The 14820-nt window shown below is 49.4% G+C and overlaps 1 protein-coding gene across 2 annotated transcripts in view; it reads right to left on the bottom strand.

Moving 5' to 3' along the window:
* Positions 1-14820, bottom strand: part of OTOF (otoferlin) — a 187287-nt gene that overhangs the window by 36328 nt on the left and 136139 nt on the right. Inside the window, exons 20-29 of one of the 2 annotated variants that reach the window (XM_063123783.1) lie at positions 14194-14284; positions 13440-13556; positions 12382-12534; positions 11559-11748; positions 10801-10925; positions 8603-8737; positions 7825-7986; positions 4203-4274; positions 3052-3171; positions 559-720 (exon numbers count right to left, since the gene is read on the bottom strand). In XM_063123783.1, the coding sequence (XP_062979853.1) occupies positions 559-720; positions 3052-3171; positions 4203-4274; positions 7825-7986; positions 8603-8737; positions 10801-10925; positions 11559-11748; positions 12382-12534; positions 13440-13556; positions 14194-14284 (1327 nt within the window). The remainder of the gene's footprint in view (positions 1-558; positions 721-3051; positions 3172-4202; positions 4275-7824; positions 7987-8602; positions 8738-10800; positions 10926-11558; positions 11749-12381; positions 12535-13439; positions 13557-14193; positions 14285-14820) is intronic. The other variant, XM_063123781.1, reaches the window with a different exon arrangement.

The following is a 14820-nucleotide window of genomic DNA, read 5'->3' as shown; positions in this document are numbered from 1 at the left end:
TGGGGCCCAATGGCTCTAGACAGAAGGAAAGGGAAGTTTGGGGAAAGAGCAAAGTGGTGGACAGTGCATGGAATCTCCAAGGTCATGTTCAGACGCAGCAGGCCTCCGAAGATTAGTTGCTGGGGAGCAACCATGCGAGAATAGTAGGTGCTATTCTTAGTTGCTAGGAAGCCCTGATGGTTGTGTGCTCTCTCCAGTATTCGAGGCAGTAAGCCTGTGTGCACCAGTTGCTGGGGAACATGGGCAGGAGGGTGCTGTTGCACCATGTCCTGCCTTGTTGGGCCCTGGTTGACAGCTGTTTGGCCACTGTGGGAACAGAGTGCTGGACTAGATGGACCTTTGGACTAGATGGACCCTTGGTCTGATCCAACATCAGGGCACTTCTGATGTTCTTATGAAGCAACCAGGCCCTCCAGGCCCTTCTTGAGGGCTTCAGAAGAGGCACCAGCCTGGATTGAAAGGATCCACTTTGGTGTGATCCAGCTGCAGGGTTCTCCTGATGGACCCACTCCTGCTCACTCTTCGCTCTGTGCCTCGGCCGTTGAGGAAAATACTCACCACTTCAAACCACTTGACCAAGGTGCTGAAGTTGGGGTTTTTCTTGTAGTTCTGGATGAGGGACGACTGGACCCCCCTGCCAGCGCATTCAATGTCCACTCGAGGTCTATCCACCTGGGCCAGGTTCACTCGCTTCAGGTCTCTCAGTCCCCAGAACAAGATCTAGAGGGAAGAAGCGCCAGAAATCGAGGCAGGCTCTGTGCCCGGGCAGGAGGGGAGAATAACGGGCTCAAGTTAAAGGAAGCCAGATTCCAGCTGGACATCAGGAAAAAACTTCCTGGCTGTTAGAGCAGTACGACAATGGAACCAGTTCCCTAGGGAGGTGGTGGGCTCTCCCACACTCGAGGCCTTCAAGAGGCAGCTGGACAAGCATCTGTCAGGGATACTTTAGGGTGGATTCCTGCATTGAGCAGGGGGTTGGACTCGATGGCCTTGTAGGCCCCTTCCAACTCTACGATTCTATGATTCTATGATTCTAATCGCTGGGGATTTCTGAACTGCTCTGTTGGAATCACTTCCTTGGGGGCCCAGGCAGATGTGAAGTTAATTGCGTGGATACAGTTAACACACACATTCAATAATAAATTTTAAAAAGGTAAGAGAAAAGCCCCAGGGAAACCCAAGAGACACTGGCGACTACGGGGGATGGACACCCGCTGTGATCCTGATGAAAAAGCTACCCTGGAGCTGCTATTCCCATCAGGAGTGAAGGCTCCATTGGAGCCAGCGGCAGCCACAAAAGCAAGGGGGAAATTACTTTGATTTCCACATGGTGGGCTGAAAATTGGATACTTGCAGTGCCGTTTTATCTGGCTCATGACGGAATTATTGTTATTCACCTCCACGAATCGCCTGCTATGTTTTCGTTCCATGATTGCTTGGGCTCAGTGTCTCTTTGCGCTGTTATTTTGATCTGCTACTTTTTTTTTTTTTTTTGGGTAGAGCTAGTGGCTAAAGCAAAGGATGTGATGTACACACACACACACACACACACACACTCACACACACAACTGGATTACTTGGGCCCTTCAGTCAGTGCTTCAGGATGAATAGAAATAACTGTTCCGTATGAAGAAATACTTATTCCTGTGGCCTGTGTGAATTATTTATTTTATTGATTTATAATATTTATATACCACTCCCCATTCAACATTTCGGAGTGGTGTAGAAGACAAAATACAATAAAAACAGAATAAAACACCTTAAAATAGATTTTAAAAGAAGCAAAATGTACAGTCATTAAGGAACGACTTCCTGGAATAATGACGGTTTCAGGAGGTGCCGAAAGGAATACAAAGTATTCCAGAGGCAGGGATTTCCATAGGAGGGGGGCCACCACACTGAAGGCTCTTCCCCTGGTGGACTCCAATCGGAGGATGGGTCTATGTGGAACCACCAATTATGCAAATAAACTCTGCTGGTCTTGGAGCTGTGGGGGGGGGATGTAGAACCCCCTCCCTCTGACCCTGAGAACTCCAGCACTGCCCTCCAGCTATCTTCAGACTTTTCAGCAAGCTTTGTCAGAACACTTCCTGGTCTCTCTCTGATGCCATGAGAGCTGGGAGAAGGCGGGGAAGTTCGCTTTTTCAACAACGCGACAGTAAACATTCTCAAGGATCTGAATTCTGTGCCCTGTTCTAAACTCTGCACAAGAGCACTAACACACAGGAACTCTTCCCCTGCTCCCCTGTTTCTCACTCTCTGCAACTCGCATAGCAACTGGGTCGATTCCTGTTAATTCACGAGGCAATCCGGAGAGACCCATGGGGTCAGCACAGGTGCCACCAACCATACTGCACAATCCAAACCACACAATACGATCCCACCCATCCGAGGTTGGTTTATTTTATTTATTATTACGTTTATACCCCACCTTTTTTCCTCCAAGTAACCTGAGGTGGCATACATAACCCTGCTCCTCTCCATTTATTGTCACAACAACCCTGTGGGGTAGGCTGGGCTAATAGTTCAGGACTGGATCAAAGTCACCCAGTGAGCTTCCATGGCTGAGTGGGGACTAGAACCCGGGTCTCCCGAGTCCCAGTCCGACACTCCAACCGCTACACCCACCCGGGCTCTCACCATCTGGGCTTGGTGCTGAAGTGTGAAATGTTTCCATAGGGACCCACTCTACGTCTTCGAAGAGACACCCATGAACTCAGGATCTTTTCTCGATCCTCCCAGAGTGCAGGACACGGAATAATGGGCTCAAGTTAAAGGAAGCCAGATTCCGGCTGGATATCAGGAAAAACTTCCTGACTGTTAGAGCAGTACGACAATGGAATCAGTGACCTAGGGAGGTTGTGGGCTCTCCCACACTAGAGGCCTTCAAGAGGCAGCTGGACAACCATCTGCCAGGGATGCTTTAGGGTGGATTCCTGCATTGAGCAGGGGGTTGGACTCCATGGCCTTGTAGGCCCCTTCCAACTCTGCTATTCTCTGATTCTATGATTCAATGAACTGACAACAACCCCCCTGAGAGATTCCGATTACCTCCACTCTGTATTTGCTCAGCACAGGGCGGATCCCCAGAGGCACGGGCAGGATGGGGCCCCGGTCCATGTCCGTGGGTCCATCAATGGGAGGCAAATCTGACTTCCCAGCTGGGCCAATCTGGAAGAGAGAAAGGAGGGTAGCTGGAAAGGAATCGGCTCGCTTCGCTTTCTCACCCACCACCCTGACCCACAAGATGCTTCTGTTCAGTTCCATCCATCAGGAAGGCAAAATTTGCCATTCATGCATCTGCTAGTCAGTCAACAGGTTTTCATTTGGGGGCCTAGAATTGATGATGATGATGACGTGTCCATGATGTGGTTGCATGCTTCAGAAATTTCCATTCCAGCATTTTGTCTAGGGCTTGGAAAGAAAATTTGGAAGTCATGGAAGATCATGTAAAGAAAAAGGATTTGAGAGCCAAAACGGGAAGAGGGGAGTCATGACGAACTTCACCCTGGTTGTTGTTGGCTTCTGAACCTTGAGCAGAAACAAATTCCCTCTGCGTTTCCTTGTGCAGCCAAAGAAGCGAATGCCAACATCATTATTATGGTTATTATTATTTTTAGGATGACGATGATACAATTCTGCAATCGGCAAATCAGAATTGCAGCTCTGTAGATTCCTAGAACCCCTGAGAAAAGCTATTGCAGACATCGAGACTTTGAGCATGCTGGTGTTTTTTCAGGGATGCTAACACTGGAGTGGGTGGGAGATAAAAGCGATTACCTGCTTCCAGGGGAAGGGTGCAGCAGCTCTGAAGGTTGCCCACATGCCAAGACCCCCTGCCAACTCTGGTGAGTGATTTACATAAGAAAGGTCAGGTTGGGGATGGTGGGGGTGTAGCAACGCAAAACTTGGCACAGTCCAGTTCATGCAGGCAAAGGGAAGAGCTGGGATCAAGACTAAAGGAGACTCTAACACAGCCTTCCTCAACCTGGGGCGCTCCAGATGTGTTGGACTGCATCTCCCAGAATGCCCCAGCCTGGCTGGGGCATTCTGGGAGTTGTAGTCCAACACATCTGGAGCGCCCCAGGTTGAGGAAGGCTCCTCAAACAGGATGTCCTGTGAGGCAGGCAAGTCCTCGGGCTCATAGAAACAACTAGGGACGTTCTGTATAGTCTGAGCCGCTGCAGCAGTTTGGGAAGCACCTTGATTTGTGGCCCGCCTGGATCGGTGGCTGCCAGCAAGGCCCGCCTGATCTCGTCATCGTCATAAGGCAGCTGAGAACGTGGAGGAAAGACAAAGAGAGAGAGAGGGAAGGAAGGAAGGAGGGAGGGAGAGAAAGGGTGCAGGTGGGGAGAGGGCAAACAGGCAGATCCACAGGTGTAAAAAACCCAAAACCCACTCTCAAACAGGCCACAAGACAAGCAGATGAAGAAGCCCGCTTTCAAAGAGAGAGGGAGAGAGGGAGAGAGAGGCAGAGGAAGAAAATGTGGACTGGAGATGGGATCCTGTCTCCATTCACACAATGGCCCCGTTCAGAAGACACCTTAAACCATGGCTTTAACCACAGTGGTTAAGCCAGAAAGCCTGGCTGTGTTCAGAAGACACCTTAAACCACGGCTATAACCATGGTGAATAAAGCAAAAAGCCTTAATCACTGTGGTTAAAGCCGTGGTTTAAGGTGTCTTCTGAACACAGCCGAGCTTTCTGGCTTAACCACGGTGGTTAAGCCAGAAAGCTGGGCTGTGTTCAGAAGACACCTTAAACCATGGCTTTAACCATGGTGAATAAGGCTTTCTGGCTTAACCACTGTGGTTAAAGCCATGGTTTAAGGTGTCTTCTAAACAGGCCCAATGTGTCTGGGAGCCATTAGCAGAAGAGACGGAGCAATCCTTGGTTATCTATCAAACGTGTATCTCGTCGTTCCTCCAAGGAACCTGGCGTTTCCCCTCCCCCTCAGTTTTATCCTCACAACAGTCCTGTAATATAGGTTAGGCAGTGGTGCTGAAATCCAGCCGTCCAAGCGCTGAACCCATTTTGGGGATATGGTTCAGCCCCTTGATATGGTTCAGCTCTTTTTTAAGAGTTCTGGCTGTTTCTGACGAAAACCCAGAATGGAATCACAGCCCCACAAAAATTTGGAGCCATCAGCCACCACTGAGGTTGAGTCGACCTTCCCCAACCTGGTGCTCTCCGGATGTGTTGGACTGTAACACCCATGATTCCCAGCCATCATAGCTCATGATGGGAATTGCTGTCCAACACATCTCGGGGCACCAGGTGGGGGAAGGCTGGGTGAGGCTAGGAGGTTAGTGACTAGCCCAGACATCATAAAATCTCTGCGCCTGGGCCAGGCGTATGGGACACAGATGAACAGGGTCTGAAACCGCTCTTTTGGGGGGGTGGATTAGTCCTACGTGCCTGGAATTTCACTCGCTCCAGTTGCCCTTCATCTCTGGCTGTTCTCACAGTGCACAATAATGAAACGACTGATAACGAAGCCATGGGTGTATCTGTTAGGGTCGCTAGCTGACATCAGGTTAATTGGTGGAGTTCTCAAGTGAAGTGTCAGTTGATTAACTGATGGATGATCTCAGGCTTTTTGAGTATCTCAAAAAAGGTACATGCAAATGTCTTCAAATTCAATTAACTCAAAAGCAGGTGAGTAATCCGCTAAATGTGTTTTCCATTGGTTGGTAGGCCCAGTATGTATTTTTACCCCGATTCCATATTGATACTCTGCATGTGCTTATGGCTTTGGACATCACCCACCAGCAAACCTGTGGCTGAAAGGCAGGACGGTTTCCCTTTCCTCTCCCCAGGGCATTTATTCATTTATTTATTTATTTATTTATTTATTGCATTTCTATACCGCTCAATAGCCGGAGCTCTCTGGGCAGTTCCCCAAAATTAAAACCATTCAAAGTATAAAACAACAGTATAAAAGCATAATATAAAATACAATATAAAAGCTCAACCAGATAAAAACAGACGCAATGCAAAATTACAAATTTAAAACACCGAGTTAAAAGTTATTTATAGACTGTTAAAATGCTGGGAGAATAAAAAGGTCTTCACCTGGCGTCTAAAAGCATGTAATGTACGTGCCAAGCGAACCTCCTTAGGGAGCTCATTCCACAGCCGGGGTGCCACAGCGGAGAAGGCCCTGCTCCTGGTAGCCACCTGCCTCACTTCCTTTGGCAGGGGCTCACGGAGAAGGACCCCTGAGGATGACCTTAGGGTCCGGGCAGGTACATATGGGAGGAGGCGTTCCTTCAGAAAGCCTGGCCCCAAGCCGTTTAGGGCTTTAAATGTTAATACCAGCACTTTGAATGGGGCCCAGACCTGGACTGCATCTGGGTGCGTCATTATCTGATGCAATGTGCTGCTAGAAAATGGGTTGAAGGCCACCAACCTGGATGGCTTTAAAAGGGCACTAGAAGTTTATATGGAGTAGGACAGGTCCACCATCTCTACGTTCAGAGGCAGCAAGCCTCTAATTATCAATGGCTTGGGAGGGGGGGGAGCTGTTGCACCCATGTCCTGTTTGTGGGCACCCCGTTGGGGTATCAAGTTGGGAAAGAGGATACTGGAATACAGAGGCCTTGGGTCTGATCCAGCAGGCACGTCTTAGGCATTGCACTCAAACAGAAATATGGGAATCATATTTCCTCCCATATGTCTGGGCACTGAAGTGTGCATCATAAGAACATGATGTATTTGTTTGTGGATTTTAGTATTAAGACGGGGAAAGTAAAGAGAGAAAAAAGAAAGAAAAGAAAACAAGAGAAGAAGTAAATTTGATTGATAATTGTAATTCTAGAATTAGAGAGAAATGGAGTATGATTCTGTGAATCCAGTGTATGAGATTCAGATAAGTCATAAGGAAGAACTGAATTTGATTAACGTATTAATAGTAATTAAGAAGTTAGTTAGCATTTCTGGCATGAAGAGGGCCAAAAATATACTTTAACCTTATCCTTAAATGTTTTTTTATTGTATTTTAGTGTAGTTGCTTTGTGTATACTTTTGTTTGTATGCATTATGTGTGGTGTAAAGATTGTGTGTTTTTGATGTTTAAAATAATAATAACAAAAGAACATAAGAACATAAGAAGGGCCCTAATGCTGGATCAGACCAAGGATCCATCTAGTCCCCAATCTCTTTCCTACTCTCTCCTTAGCTAAAATGAGATTCGCTCAGCTCAAGCTTGGTTTCACGTCCTAAATCGTATTTTGTGAGATGGATGAATTGGCCGTATTTGGGACTCTGAACTCAGCCTGGAATTATCCCCGAGTATTTGGGACTCTGGACTCAATCTGGAATAATCTCCCAGTATTTGGGACTCTGAACTCAGCCCGGAATAATCCCCGAGTATTTGGGACTCTGGACTCAGCCCGGAATAATCCCCGAGTATTTGGGACTCTGAACTCAGCCTGGAATAATCCCCGAGTATTTGGGACTCTGAACTCAGCCTGGAATAATCCCCGAGTATTTGGGACTCTGAACTCAGCCTGGAATAATCCCCGAGTATTTGGGACTCTGAACTCAGCCTGGAATAATCCCCGAGTATTTGGGACTCTGAACTCAGCCTGGAATAATCCCCGAGTATTTGGGACTCTGAACTCAACCTGGAATAATCCTGAAGTATTTGGGACTCTGAACTCAGCCTGGAATAATCCCCAAGTATTTGGGACTCTGAACTCAGCCTGGAATAATCCCCAAGTATTTGGGACTCTGAACTCAGCCTGGAATAATCCCCAAGTATTTGGGACTCTGAACTCAGCCTGGAATAACCCCCAAGTGTGGCTTCTGCTGTGCCATTACCTGGAGCAGTTCAAAAGCAGCCAGCAGGTCTCCAGCAGTGGAGTTGCCCCGGTAGATCTGGTAGTACTCCAGTTGGGGTGGGAAGCGTGGGGTGCAGTAGTCTTCATCCGACATCTTCACCACGGGCTTGGCGAACGTTCGGCCCATGAAGTCCGCCTTGCCCTGGAAGGATGCAGAGGAGGGGTGTGGGGTCACAGCCCTGGAGAGGACAGTGCTTCTTGCTAGGTGCTGGCCTGGATGGAAATTTCGTCCAGCAGAGCACGGCAAAGGTTGTTTTATCCTCACCAGGTGGAGCCCCACCACACCCAACCTATTTTTAGAAAATAAGCATTATGGGGGACGTTTCCGGGCCCAAGAAGCCAAACCCAATGGGAGGGGGCAGACAGATGTTGACTACAGCAGGAGACCTGCAGGGACCAGGCAGAGAGGGAAGCATTCTCCTCCCCTGTTGCCCCTCTCTCTTCCAAACTTTCCCCTCCCCGCAACACTTTTCAGATGCATGGCAAGACCCAGCTGGTCAGACTCAAGTCTGCTGCCAAGTGTCTAGCTTGGTCCTCCGTCTGAAAAACAGCATGGTGGATCATCGGTCAAAAACATGGGGCACCAGGGGACATTTGTAGGGAGGGATTCAGAGGCCTGGAATTAGGGGAGGTCAGTTGAGCTGGTCCGAAAGCTGTGGGTGGCAATCCCTGCAAAGGAGGAGGTGCCGTTCTCTCGGCCTGCAAGAACGGGAGGCCAGGCACCTTTTGCCCTTCCCGATCCCGGCCCTCTCTCTTACCACGGTGTCCTGGTCATAGATCTCAATGACGATGATGGGCGGGTCGTCCCGCATCTCCTGGGCTTCCCCGTACAATTCCACGTTGTCGAACACCAGGAGCTGGTCCCAGGTGGGGCAAAGCGTCTCGTTGAGCACCTGAGGGGAGGGAGGCGAAGGTCGAGAGAAAGCGATGCAGAGTGTCCCCCTCCCTCCCCGGAAAGGCCTTGCCAAATTGCTCCCATTGTAACTCCCGTCCCTTGACAGGCAAACCTCTTGGCTGCTTGGAGATATTTTTGTTATGGCTCCTCGTAAAAGGAAATATTATGCTTCGTCTCTTTTCCATAAACTGAGGGAAGGCTTTGAGAGATGTTGCTGATTTGGGTATGGGAATTGTGCCCACAGAATCTGATTTTTCAAGTTTGCCTTTAGCTAATTTATGCTCCTACATCAACCTAGAATCATAGAATCATAGAATGGCAGAGTTGGAAGGGGCCTACAAGGCCATCGAGTCCAGCCCCCTGATCAATGCAGGAATCCACCCTAAAAGTTTGTAATTAATGTTTTGCTCTGGACGAGGAGGTGCAGGGAACACTGATCAGATTTGCAGATGACACAAAACTGGGTGGGATAGCTGGAAGACAGAAGACAGAAACAAACTTCAAAGTGATCTTGATAAGCTGGAGTGCTGGGCTGAAAACAACAGAATGAAATTTAATAGGGATAAATGCCAAGTTCTTCATCTAAGAAATAGAAACCAAATGCACAGTTACAAGATGGGGGATGCTTGGCTCAGCAATACTACCAACGAGAAGGATCTTGGAATTGTTGTAGATCGCAAGCTGAATATGAGCCAACAGTGCGATATGGCTGCAATTAAGGCAAATGCTATTTGGGCTGCATTAATAGAAGTATAGCTTCCAAATCACGTGAGGTACTGGTTCCTCTCTATTCGGCCCTGGTTAGGCCTCATCTAGAGTATTGCGTCCAGTTCTGGGCTCCACAATTCAAGAAGGACGCAGACAAGCTGGAGCGTGTTCAGAAGAGGGCAACCAGGATGATCAGGGGTCTAGAAACAAAGCTCTATGAAGAGAGACTGAAAGAACTGGACATGTTTAGCCTGGAGAAGAGAAGATTGAGGGGAGACATGAGAGCACTCTTCAAATACTTGAAAGGTTGTCACACAGAGGAGGGCCAGGATCTCTTCTCGATCCTCCCAGAGTGCAGGACACGAAATAACAGGCTCAAGTTAAAGGAAGCCAGATTCCAGCTGGACATCAGGAAAAACTTCCTGACTGTTAGAGCAGTACGACAATGGAATCAGTTACCTAGGGAGGTGGTGGGCTCTCCCACACTAGAGGCCTTCAAGAGGCAGCTGGACAACCCTCTGTCAGGGATGCTTTAGGGTGGATTCCTGCACTGAGCAGGGGGTTGGACTCGATGGCCTTGTAGGCCCCTTCCAACTCTGCTATTCTAGGATTCTATGATTTATTATTTATTTATTTATTTGTTGCACTGTTAGGCTGCCTAATAACCAGGCATGTCTAAAAAAAAACATAAAATAGAAAGAACAGAACAATGACAAACGCTCGCACACAATAAAACCAAGATAGAACCAGGGCAAAAACAAGATGGCACATAAAACCAGCAGCAAAATAAAACAGTTCTGGTGGCCTAAAAGCATTAAAAACAGTCCCTGAAAGGCCTGGGAGAACAGAAAGGGCTTCGCTGGGCACTGAAAAGGCGCAGGTATGAAATGACCTTCCCATCACCACCAGGCCCTGTCTCTTGTATCCATTGCTGGAAAAGATCCTTTTTATCTGTGCTGTTTTTATGATCCTACCTACTAATAGGTAACATGTTCCCTGGAAATGGGTCCTTATCTAGCCGGACCAGTATCACTCACAAGAGAGAGGCATCAGCTGGGTTGGAGGGACCCCATGTTTTGCAGAAGTAATTTTTTTTTTTGGGGAAAACCCATTTTGAACCCGAGGGCTGAATCCCATTCAGAAGAAGGTCCCAGGAGCAGAATTCCAGTGGTGGGCAGGGGGCCAAAGGCCAGCAGCTGAGCCTTAGGAGAGAGGCATTTCTAACCAACGATCAATTGGCGGGTGGGGGAGTCCCTAGGGTGCTGGATTGGGATCACAGATTTGGCCCACGGACCTGGAATTCCACACCCCGAACCTAAGGCCAAAGGTGCCCGTCTCTCGCGCCCATCTTACCTCGGTGCATTGGCTCTGGGTGATGAAGAAGACCCGGGCAAAGGGGTCGGAGAGGCCGCTGCTGTCCGCAGCGAATAAACTCCTGGCCTGGTACATGTGGACACGGAGCTGGAAGACCTGTTTCACTGCGAGGGGAAGGAAACACAGAGGAAAGACACTCGCATTGGCGTTGGCAGGGCGAGGAGAGGCAGATTTAGTTGTCGGGTGGAGGGCTGTTTTGAGGCAGGCACAAACTTACCCAACCTGCAGCTCTCCAGATCCTTTGGACTACAATGTCCACCAGCCCCAGCTGGCATTTTCAATGGCCTGGCGTGATGGGAGTTGTAGTCCAAATCATCTGCAGGGGCAGCAGGCCACCCTAGAAACCGCTTTGGAAAATCGAAAGTAAGCAAGAAGACAGTGCCCTTGAGCATGTGCCATCTGCTTTGTGAGGATTGGCCCTACCAGAAGGAGGAGGCATCACCCTAAAGCAGCCGGTGCTGGGAGGGGGGAGCTGAAGAGTTGGAGGGCAGAGCTAGGTGTGCCACACAAGCTGCCCTGAGTCCCCTACGCTAGCGCACTGCCTCAGGTGTGGCGGAAGTAAGATTCAGCTGCTAGGCTGGGCGGTTCTGGATGTGGGGCCGCCGTCTTGGGTGGCCATTATAGAAGCCGCCATCTTGAATGGATGGGCCCTGCTTTCCCCTCCCGTTCGAGAGCTGCCGGGAGGCGTTCGGGCCCGGCACCTGTGGGAGCACCCTTGGAGCAGGCGGCGCTCTTACTTGTGTAGAGGAGGCTGATGGGCGGGAAGGTCGGGAGACCTTGTCCCCTGGGCAGCTTCTTCTCCTCAAAGCCACAGGGCAGGCCGCTGAGGAAGTCTTTCCGTTGCTTGTTGAGGCCCAACCACAAATAGATCTCCATTTTGGCCTGCACCGTCCAGCCGGCTGGCCCGAAGCCCCGTTTCCCTGGTAACTGAGAGAAGGAAGGCCAGGAGAGAGACGGCGTTCCACGACCGGTGCTTTTCTCGTAGCCACCCAATTCCCATTTCACCCCTACATTCGAGCTCCTCTGGAACTCAGGAAGTGCTCGGCCACGATTCAGCGGAGCCATGTGTATTTTAAGGCCTGCAAATGCGTGCAGGATTCCGACCTTAAACCTTCCCTAACCCGACACCCTCCAGATTTATTTATTTATTTATTTATTTATTTATTTATTTATTTATTACATTTCTATACCGCCCAATAGCCAGAGCTCTCTGGGCAGTTCACAACACAGATGTATTGACCATGCTGTCTGGGGATGATGGGAGTTGCAATACAGCAATCTGGACGACACCTGGTTAGGGAAGGGCTACCTTAAACATTTCACAGCTGTAGAAACACTTTCTGAGGTGCTTAAATGGGTCCCAGCCTCAGCATCGCCGTGCTGGGAAAAGCTCCCCCTGTTGAGGGTTTGACTGACGCGCACCCGTTGGAGGCATCGCAGCTGCCCTACCCTTGCCAAACTCTTGGAGAAGAGCCCCCCGTTTCACCTGCACCTTCTCAGCCCCCCACCCCCACTCCCTCGGCCAATGGCATCCCGATGGGAGAAGAGTGGCCGGCTCACCTTCAGGAAGACAGTCTTCACTTTCCCACAGTCTTTGCCTGTTTCCTCATCTACAATGGAGTAAAGGATGTCCTTGGAGGGGACGCGAGCGTAGGCAATGCGCTTGTTATTGCTCATCATCCAAATGAAAATGTCCGGGATGCTGTGCTGGGGCTGCAGGTGGAGGAAGGGCCAAGAGACAGAGAGAGAGAGAGAGAGAGTGAGAGAGAGAGAGAGAGAGAGAGAGAGAGAGAGAGAGAAGGGTAAGCCTGTGTGCAATTGCTGGGGAACATGGGCGAGAGGGCGCTGTTGCAGCATGTCCTGCCTTGTTGGTCCCTGGCCGATGGCTGGTTGGCCATTGTGTGAACAGAGTGCTGGACTAGATGGACCCTTGGTCTGATCCAGCATCAGGGCTCTTCTGATGTTCTTATGAGAGATCAACCAGGATGATCAGGGGTCTGGAAACAAGGGCCTATGAAGAGAGACTGAAACAACTGGGCATGTTTAGCCTGGAGAAGAGAAGACTTAAATACTTGAAAGGTTGTCACACAGAGGAGGGCCAGGATCTCTTCTCGATCATCCCAGAGTGCAGGACACGGAAGAATGGGCTCAAGTTACAGGAAGTCAGATTCCGGCTGGACATCAGGAAAAACTTCCTGACTGTTAGAGCAGTACGACAATGGAATCAGTTGGTTGTGGGCTCTCCCACACTCGAGGCCTTCAAGAGGCAGCTGGACAACCATCTGTCAGGGATGCTTTCAGGTGGATTCCTGCATTGAGCAGGGGGTTGGACTCGAAGGCCTTATAGGCCCCTTCCAACTCTACTACTCTATGATCCTATGAAAGCTGAATGGCAGGCACCCACCATCCCTGGAGACTGTCTCTCCATCCATCCCAATCAAGTGGACGTGAGGCACAGCTAGTCTCCTGCAGCAGGACTCTGCTACAGGTAGTCAACAAAATGTGGGAACCAGAAATCCATCACTTGGGGCTTCCTGCCCATGCGAACAGTTCCAGCCCCTGCTGAGCTGAGATCTACCCGCAAGGCTCAAGCTATACACGGCTGAACCCAGTCCCACCTCGTCTGCCAGGAACCGCAGCTTTTGCAGGAAGTTCTGAGATTGCTTCAGCTTTTCCCTGATGGTGGTTTTCTTAACCTGGGATCGCATGGTCTTGGCCTGCTGGCCCATGGTCTCCTGCACAGGGTCAGGTACAAGGAAAGAGAGGAGAGGCAGAAAGAAGAGACGTCAGATTGGACATATGGGCTGGGAGATTATGTCTAACAGATTTGGAGGGCACCAGGTTGGGGAAGAGCAGTCTCTGTACCTTCCTTAGGATCCTCCAGTAAAGGAGGCTGTAATGGAAGCACAAATTGTAGGAGAATTTTGGCCAAAGCTGATCTAGCCAAAGTTGAATCTTCCTGCTTCCCATTGATATCAGTGGAAGAGACTTGAAGTGTGTGCTGAAATCTCTCCCATTAACATTGAAGTTACTGAGGGAGCTTTGGCTAGAGAACAACCTACTTTTTCTGGAGGGGGACCATTCCCATTAATGGCATCGCAGAAGTATTTTTCTACTGGTGGTGGAACTGGTGAGATCAACTGTTCCTTCTTTTGCCAGAATTAATAACTCCACCGGATGCATTTTTAGAACCAGTAACATCGCAGTGAAAATATTAGGAATGAGAAATTAATCTTGTCCTTCTCATTATCTCCAAACTAGAATTTCACCATTAACAATAGTGTCACGTCAGAGGGTAAAACTCTCTCTGCAGTCTTCTTCAACCAACGCCCCCCTCCCTTTCCCCACCCACATCACAGGAGAGACGCTCACCAGTTCCCGCATGCAAGATTTCAGCCTCTCCCGGTCCAGCCGTGTGCGGGAGGAATGGTTCTGGTCCTTGTTGGAGAGAGTCACAAATCGCCTGTGCCGGGTACGAGGATGCGGTGAGGGGGAGGAGAAGAGAGAATTGTGGCACCAACTAAACCTTGGAGGTGGAGGAGAAGAGGGCCCCTTTGGGGAGAAGACCCCAATTGTGAGGACAGTGCTACAGATACTTCCAATGGGGACCAAGCCCTCACCTCCTCGGCAATGGTACAACCAGATGGATTCAGTGAAAGCATACCACCGTTACCACCCATGTTAAGAGATGTTTGTAAGTCTGCAATGAATTTCCCCGATTGTTCCACAAAACCTAGAATAATTGCTAGAACTTTTGGGTGGAACTAGATGTTAAGAAGGGAAAACATATACATGTCCCATCCCTTTTCCCTGGACATGTCCCAATTGTGGAATGACCTCCCTGATGAGGCTCGCCTAGCGCCAACGTTGTTATCTTTTCGGCACCAGGTCAAGACTTTTCTCTTCTCCCAGGCATTTAAGTTTGTTAGTTTGTTAATGGACCCCAGAACTGTTGTTTAAATGGATACTGTTGTATTATACTGTTGTTTTTAATATTTT

The sequence above is a fragment of the Elgaria multicarinata genome, chromosome 4 (genome assembly GCF_023053635.1).
Source record: "Elgaria multicarinata webbii isolate HBS135686 ecotype San Diego chromosome 4, rElgMul1.1.pri, whole genome shotgun sequence".
NCBI classification, from domain to species: Eukaryota; Metazoa; Chordata; class Lepidosauria; order Squamata; family Anguidae; genus Elgaria; species Elgaria multicarinata.
Note: the sequence above shows the minus strand (reverse complement) of the source record. Positions and strands in the feature narration are given on the sequence as shown.